This window comes from Tetrao urogallus (assembly GCF_951394365.1).
Source record: "Tetrao urogallus genome assembly, chromosome: Z".
NCBI classification, from domain to species: Eukaryota; Metazoa; Chordata; class Aves; order Galliformes; family Phasianidae; genus Tetrao; species Tetrao urogallus.
In genome coordinates, this window is record NC_136816.1 from 59,158,485 (window position 1) to 59,166,675 (window position 8,191).

General features: G+C 49.4%; 1 protein-coding gene across 1 annotated transcript; it reads right to left on the reverse strand.

Moving 5' to 3' along the window:
* Positions 1 to 536: 536 nt before the first annotated feature.
* Positions 537 to 6,183, reverse strand: FST (follistatin; the record flags this gene model as incomplete). The annotated part of the gene is made up of 6 exons (XM_079548630.1): positions 537 to 619; positions 1,338 to 1,568; positions 2,823 to 3,047; positions 3,390 to 3,608; positions 3,995 to 4,186; positions 6,102 to 6,183. The coding sequence occupies 6 exons, from the start codon at positions 6,181 to 6,183 to the stop codon at positions 537 to 539; spliced, it is 1,032 nt and encodes a 343-aa protein (XP_079404756.1).
* Between the last annotated feature and the right edge of the window lie 2,008 nt (positions 6,184 to 8,191).

The window sequence follows — 8,191 nt, forward strand, 5'->3', positions numbered from 1 at the left end:
TCCTTAAAGATCGCCTCACTGCACCCTGGAAGTATACTTAAGTCAGTTACAATGCCTTTTGGTCAGTCAAGATTCCTTGTAAACAAAAACCCGAGGGATCTTTTATGTACAGAACCAGCAAGAAGAAAATCCAATAAATAAACATAACAGAAACCAACATGCAAAGTTTTTTAAAGTGGAAAAAAGATAACCCCAATAAAACAAAAAGATGAAACCATCTTTTTAGGTAAGTTTTAAGGAATGGACTTTCATAGTTCACAAGAAAAAAGAAAAGCTTTACTTTACAAGCAAGAGACCTCACAATAAATAACACTGCTCTTCCCGTAACGAATAAACTTCTTCAAAAAACAAGGTGTACAGTCAACCAGACATTCTATGTATAAATTATAAAACATGACACAGTATAAATAAATGTCTACGAGACTCAACTATATGTATACTTTTTTTTTTTCTCCCCAAAATAAATAAGCATACACTTATTTACAGTATGGACATTGATTTTGTGCCCAATGGCTGTCCCAATAGTGATGGAAGTTTTACCACTCTAGAATGGAAGATATAGGAAAGCTGTAGTCCTGGTCTTCATCTTCCTCTTCTTCCTCTGGGTCTTCATTAATGGCTAGATGGGGGAATACAGGGGAGCTGTTGTTTAAATAAGGACAACAACAGCGCAGAAGCAGCTCAGTGCATGTTTTCAAAGCACTCTGAACAGCCATAATACAGCGTTGCATTTTATGCGACTTGTAGTGAGATGCTCTTTGGCATCTGCTGTTATGCAATAAGGGTTTTTATACAAAATCTATGAAGTCATAACTGCAGAAAGTTCTGAAGAATCAATGGCTCAGGTTTTATTGGCAGATTCCTGTAATCAAATAAAAAGCGCTCTTGTGTTCTAGGTTTAACTACTTTTTGTCCTTCATTCAGAGTTAGTAGATGCAACTGTGCTAAAACAAGTGCCCATGTGCTATCAGGCTCATTCTTTTGGGCAGTTAAGAGTTTACCAAGTGTTAATAAAGCAATCAGCAAAGCACATGAGAGCAGACAAATTAGGAAAAAGTCTCTAGAATTACGCTCCTAGGGCAACCCCTTTCTGATAAAATGACTTGTCCTCAGTAAAGACCCAACACCCCAACTTGAATGCACACTGGTTGTTGGAGATCTACTGTTTTTTATCAGTAACCAAAGTGCACGCATGATACACCCATACTCACATGGCACATGTGCCATATCTTGAATCTCTAAATCGAGCTTTCTTAGGTTTAACGATGTAAGTCTTTATTAAATAGGGATTGCCTTCAGAAGCCTTAGATGTCTGCACAGATAAAAATCTCACTTACAGTTGCAAGATCCAGAGTGCTTTACTTCTAGAAGCATGCCCATGGAGCAGGCTGCTTCTTTCATGGCACACTCGCTCGGATAAGTCGTGTTATCACTGGCACAGACTGCCTCGTCTGACTTGCTTTCAGGGCAGAGCTCATCACAGAGGGCACATCGACCTCTGCCAACCTTAAAATCCCACAAGCATTTCTTCCCAGCACTGCACTGAATATCTTCACAGGACTTTGCTTCTAAAAATACACAAGGAATACTAGAGGTAAGCGAACAGACAAAGGAAACAAAGAAAAGCAATCCCTACCAGCCCCCAAATCCTTTTCCCCCAATGAACTATGAATAGACAAAGCTAAAATGCAGTAGCTGCAATGATTCTTGCCCACCTTAATCAAGCAGACCCTTGGACACCACTGCCCATCTGTACACTGGGGTTGAAGGACAACTGTGACAGTGGAGCTTGGCCTCAGCAGTATGCAATTACGTTTGCCTATTGCACAGGGCCTTCCTGGTCCATTTGCTGTCAGCAGAAATTCAGCTCACCAAATTAGTGATAAGTGGAGAATTTGTCAACGCATTCAGCATTTCCAGATCAATTATTTTTAAACTAACCCACATAAAGCTGCTGTCTACAGTACTGGAAAGGGAATTCACCTCAGGCTGTGCCAACCAAAAGCAGCATGAGATTCCCCAGCATCTCACCAGCAGTTTGGAGGGGCAGAGGTTGCTCTAATGTTGCTTCCTTTCAACATACTTCACTATCTCTTCTTTCTCAAAATCACAGTGCAAAATGTCAGGATGCACAGAGGTTATTTTCCTATTCACCCATTAACTGTCCCCAAACTCTGTAATATTTTTGAAGAGGAAAAAGTAATCAGATGTTTCCAATTACGTTAATACAAGCTTTGTTAAGACCACTTGAAGACAATTATTTCCAGGAATCCAGATCCACTGAACATCATGACCTTGTTATGCCGTAACCATGTCATCATCTACCTAATGGTGGGTACTTCTCTCTTAGACGCTAATGTCAGCACCCACGCTGACAGCAAGAGAAGCAGGATCAAACTCTCTACTCCCTTTTGCAGTTTTTTTTCTTTTCTTTTTCTTTTTCTTTTTTCTCCAGAGCAAAGCTCACTCTGGCTCTACTTTCTCCTGGAGGGGAAAACAAACCAAGGCTACTAGGAGTCTTACCTGCTCCAAAGCACAAACTTACTCTGTTCCTCCCCCCTTTCCTGCCACCCTTCCCCTTCCAACAATCCATCCATCCATCCATCCATCCATCCATCCATCCATCCATCCATCCATCCGTCCCTCCATCCGTCCCTCCATCCGTCCCTCCATCCGTCCCTCCATCCGTCCCTCCATCCGTCCCTCCATCCATCCGTCCCTCCATTCATCCATCCCTCCATCCATCCACTTCCACACAAGGTGATAAAACAGATGAGTCTGCAAGCTCCCCCTACATTTATCCCTCCAACCGAGATACCTACTGATGCATTTTCCCTCGTAGGCTAATCCAATGGATCTGCCCAGCAGGCAGGTCGCTTTTCTCAGGTGGCAGGCACTGGCATAAGTTATGCCATCATTTCCACAGAGATACTGCTCAGGGGAGGTAGGCTCAGGGCAAATTCGATTGCATGTCACACAGTAGGCGTTATTAGTTTGATCCACCACACACGTGGAGCTGCCTGGGCATAAAACATCCCTACAGGTCTCTGAAATAAAGATGGAAACAAAAAATGATTAATAGAAGATGTGGGCACTCCAGGGAGGAGTGAATGGGTGACAGAATGACACGAACAATCAGACAAAAGCCTTCAGCAATGGTCCTCATTTAAGGGCCGTGGGAGACCTTTCCATCTCAGGGTAGCATGAGGGACACAAGTTCTGTGTTAAACTGTGGATAACTCTCAATCAATCCACCCATGTCCTGGTCTGTGAGCATGGTTGGAACATCACTCTGGTTACTCTGGAGGAGTATGTCAGCTCCTCCTCCCTACACTCAGACACACACCCTATGCCATTTGATGGAGATTGGATGAGATTTGCAAACCTACTTTTGCACTTGCCCTGATATTGGACTTCAAGTTCAGGCTGTTCTTTACATCTGGCTTTGAGAAGGGCACACTCGTTCCTGTAGGTTTTCCCATCTAAGCCACACACAGGGCCCTTCCAAGTGATATTAGAGCAATCCGGAGCACAAACACACCGAGGTTTGTTCTTCTTGTTCATTTTACATTTCTTCCCAGGTCCACAGTCCACATTCTCACATGTTTCTGATGGAAGGAAAGAGGCACCACTGTAGTACCAAGCGTGCAGAAGAGACTTGGTGTCAAAATTGCCCAAAGAAAAGAAGACACCATGACCCCCAGGCATAAAAAGACAGCATCCTCCCCCTCCCCCGCTCCCCCCCCCCCACTGCTACCATGCAGGAAACTGACCTGGACAGAAATCCTGGAGCCAGGAGGGCCATGCACAAAGATCCCCCTCCCCATCTCCCACTGACCTGCACGGATGAGAAGCAGCAGTCCCCCTATCCCTGGCGCTGATTTGGGACAGCCCTCAAGCCTCGGGGGCAGGCAGCAAGAGGACAGCGCTGCCGTCTGCAGGCCCTCATCTCCCACCCCGAACTCGAGTCACCCGCGGTTCCCGGCCCTCTCACCTTTGCACGGGATGCAGTTAGGGGCTCCCCCATTAAAAATCATCCACTTAAAGAGCGTGTTGTCGTTGACATCCTCCTCCGTCCACGAGGTCGTCAGGCGGCCGCTCTTGCAGCACTCCTCTTTGCTGAGGTCGGTCTTGTAGAGGACCTGGCAGCGGCCGTTCCGCGCCTGCCGGAGCCAGCAGTTCCCAGCTGCGGGGGACAGGGGCGCACCGGGCCGGGTCAGTGCCGGGACCAGCAGCCGCACGGGCACCGCGCGCGCCTCGCACTGACTTTTGCTGGACTGCTGGCTTTATTTGTTCCGTTCCACAACCCACAGCTGGCCCGGCCCGCTTGGGTGAGATAACAATAATAATATATAAATCAGAAAGAAAAAAGACCGGATCAGAACAGCACGAGGCAGTTTTCCGAGGTATTTACTCCATATGTAGAGCAGAAGGAGCACTGCCGGCACGTGACAGAGGCTTGAAAAGGACGTGCATTTAAAAGGGAATAAAAAGAAAGTCGCGCTTGTAGTTCCTCCCTCCTCCCCCTGCCCTCTCCGACGCGGCCGCCCGGCAGCATTGTTAGTGCCGCACGCACCCCAGCCCCAGCACGTTTTGCAATCCGCACCGACTGGGAACATTCGCTGTGAGCGAACTCTTTCGAAATCTCCACATTTCGCTGCTTCTATTAACAAACGTCTTCCCTTGGCTAAAATAACTCAGCAGACCTCCGACGACAAAGACCAGAAAAAAGAAAAATAAAGTGAGCAAAGTACACGAAACGGGAGGGCACCCCGAGAGAGAGCTCCCTGCGGAGTTTTTCAGAATCGATCACGCTGGAAAAGTTGGAGGTGCTGTTTCTCCCGCGAGCGTTTCAGAGGAAAGCACACTGTCCTCAAACCGGATAAAGTGCTTTTTTTTTTTTTTTTTTTCTTTTTTCTTTTTTTTTCTTTTTTTTTTTTCCCCCCCACTGGTATCCCTGTTCTTCGTGAAGTCAAGCCAAGAACATGAGTCCAAGCAACCCCCCCCCCCCCCGCCCCCCATTTTAGCTGGAGAGTTTGGGTTGGGATAAGCCTCTTGTGAATAACCAATATGACTCCTCCAGCGACTCGATACCAATTGATTCTGGTGCCCGTCCAGCGAGGGCTCTATCCTGCTTCTTCCTCCGACGGAGCGCACCGCACCAGGGCCGGGCCCGGCCCGCCGGGGCGCCGCTGGGCGCGGGGAACACCCCCAAGTCTCCCCCCCCTTCCCCCGGCTACAAAACATGGAACAAACAACGCCCTTAAAGAAAAAAAAAAAAAAAAGTTTTGCATCTTACAGTTGCCTACATTAACTTCTGCTCTAGGTCGGGAGGGGGTGAAGAAATGGGAAAAAAATGAAAACACAGCAGCAGTAAGACAAGAAGGTTGGGATACATCAATATTAGGTGGAAAAAGCAAAAACACCCCAAACTGAAAATCAGTGTTTCCTAGTGTCGAAAGAGGGCTCTTAAGAGTTGTCACTATTAGGTTCAGGATTGTTTTGTTCGCATGGGAAAGGATAATAAAAGTAAGCAAGCTTATTTAGGCACACTCCTCATAGCAGGAGAATTTACAACACTTATTCACACTTACACACACACACAAAGGGGGTGGGGGGAGGGAAGGAAATCCCAATATTGAGGCAATGCCCGGAAAGTGACCACCACGCTTTTTGAAAGTGTCAGCTGTGCGCCCAGGGCTCCACATCACCTCCCCTTCTGTCAGAAGGCGAGATAAAAATCTGAGCTAAATTACCGACAAACTTTGAGCACTCGTTCGGGACATGAGCGCAGGAAAAGTTCCCCGCGATGCTGCTCCTCATTCACGCTGCAGAATCACGAGGAGTGCCAATAAACATCCTCCTGTGCCCTCCGTGCCCATGCAGAGCAGGGAAGGTCCGGTCCGAAGGAAACCTACGTGACACTTCTGCGCCCCTTCCCGAGCAGTCCCGCGCCCGCTGCTAACTTCTGTCCGGTTGGACCTTGGAGAGAGGCGTGTAACACCGCAGCGAAGTAAGCAGCGCACGAAAGACGGAAAATAAGAGTAATAATAACAACACTAATAAGAAAACACACTTCCGAATAAACGCTGTGGTCTTACCCTGCGCTGTGTGATCCTCCATAAAGTGGTAGAGAAACATCAGGAGTACGAGCATGCCCGGGTGGATCCTCTGATTTAACATCCTCAACGTAGCAGGGAGTGAGAGAGACACAGGAACAGCGTGAAGGGGAGTAGGGAGACGGAGCGAGCACCAGCCAGCCTGCTTATGATCGCTCTATTGAATGAACGTCAGGCTCTGAATGCAGTCTCTCTTTAAATCTATACGGGGGTCTTAGCTGTCTGCGGTGGGCGGTCTCCTAATGTGTGTGTGTGTCTGCTCGGGGGTGGGGAGATTTAAAAAGTTCAGTGTGAATCAGGTGACATTTTCCACCTTCTGGAAACCCTCTCCAATTATCTGCTGGAGGTGCACGCACACACGCGGGCGCGCTCCTCCGGGCGCGCACCCGCGCAGTCCCGCGCGGCGGCGGCACGGCACGGCGCAGCACGGCACGGCCGGGGATCGCGCAGCCTCCGCGGGCGCAGAGCGCGGTCCCAGCGCGGGGGGCACCGCGGGGTGCGGGGAGCGACGCGGCTCGGGAGCAGCTCCTGACCGGAGTTCGCCCTGCGGCGCTCCACGGCTGCCATCGCCGCGCGAAGCGGAATGGAGCTGAGCAGGGCCGCCGCGGGCGGGAGGCGGCCGACGGTGGCGCGGTGGGACTCGGTCCCCAGAAACCTGAGAGGGGGAGCGATCAGCCGCGCACCGAAATGAATAAATAAATAAATAAATAAATGGAACTAAAAAGTTCCTTTTTAAAGTTTAGTACGTAGAGCTCTGCACAAGTGACGGCCTTTTCACTCAGAGCCCGGGAGGACGAGACAGGAACGGGGGCGACGTAGGCGGTCTCCTTTCAGAATCAGAAAAGATTGCAACATCGATAATGAACTTCTAGGGCACTAGTTTATTAAGCACAGTCTGGCATTATTCTCCTCTTAGAAAAGTTGGCGGTCGCTCATTTATAACATTTTTGGCACCGCTGAATGAAACTGAGTAGGCGATATTTCCTTTTATACAAAACGATTACTTAACGGAAAATGGTATTGTTTATTCACAAGCTGCCTTTTAAATTTCGATTCTTTCGCTTTTCTGAGCCACCAAAGCACAACAGACTGCGAACTATGCAGACAGGAATGCCCGGACAGTGCCGGGTCAGGGACCGGTGCGCGCGGCCGCCCGCGCCTCCCCCGGCCCTCCCCGAGCCCTCCTCCGCGCCGCCCCTGCCGCCCGCCCCCTCCCCACAACTGCAAATAACTCAGCGATAACAGATTTTTTTCCACCAACTGCAGGAGATAGTGCTAATCTTTTAATAAAAGATCCCATTACAATGGGATCTGTCTGGACAGACTATAATAGATCCAGAAATACAGCCGTGCTAATATTAGAAGACAGTTGTTTGGGTGCCTCAGCCTGGGCCCGGGTCCCGCTTTGAAAGTGGGCATGAATCACAATGTCCCCGGTGCCACCTGCAGTCACACGCATTAAGCGGCAGACTGGTAAATGATTGACCTCGTCGCATTTCTTTCTTTCTTATTTTCTTTTTCCTTTTTTTTCCCCCTTTTTTTCTTTTTTTTTTTTTCTTTTCTTTTTTTCCTTTTTCGATTGTTGTTGTTGTTTGTTATCATTACGACCACCGTCCCGCCTGGAGCCCAGGCATTTGCAGCCCTTCGGGAGCTCCGCATCCTTTTAAATCTTTCTCCCGAATTGGTGCCGCTCTCCCGCTGTCCCTGCCTCTCCCTCCGCGCACGGAAAGCTGAATGCAGGGTTGCGCAGTGCCCTCTAATGGCAGATGGCATTAACAATTAACGCAGCAGCACCCCGGAGCCGTGAGGGTGACTTCCGAAGCCGCCTCTCCTCCCGGAGCGGACGGACAGAGCACCGCGCAGCGCCCGGCGGCAGCAGCGCAGCGCCTCGAGCGGCCCCGCCCGGCCCGGCCCTGGACACCGCGCGGACACCGCGCGACACCGGGGCGGCACTGCGCAGCGATCCGCGTCCGCTGCCCGCCCCGAGCACGGAGCCGCCGGGACACAGGCTCACCTTTCTTCTTTTTTTTTTTTAATTTCCTTTTTTTCCCCTCTCTCCAAGTTTATGTTTT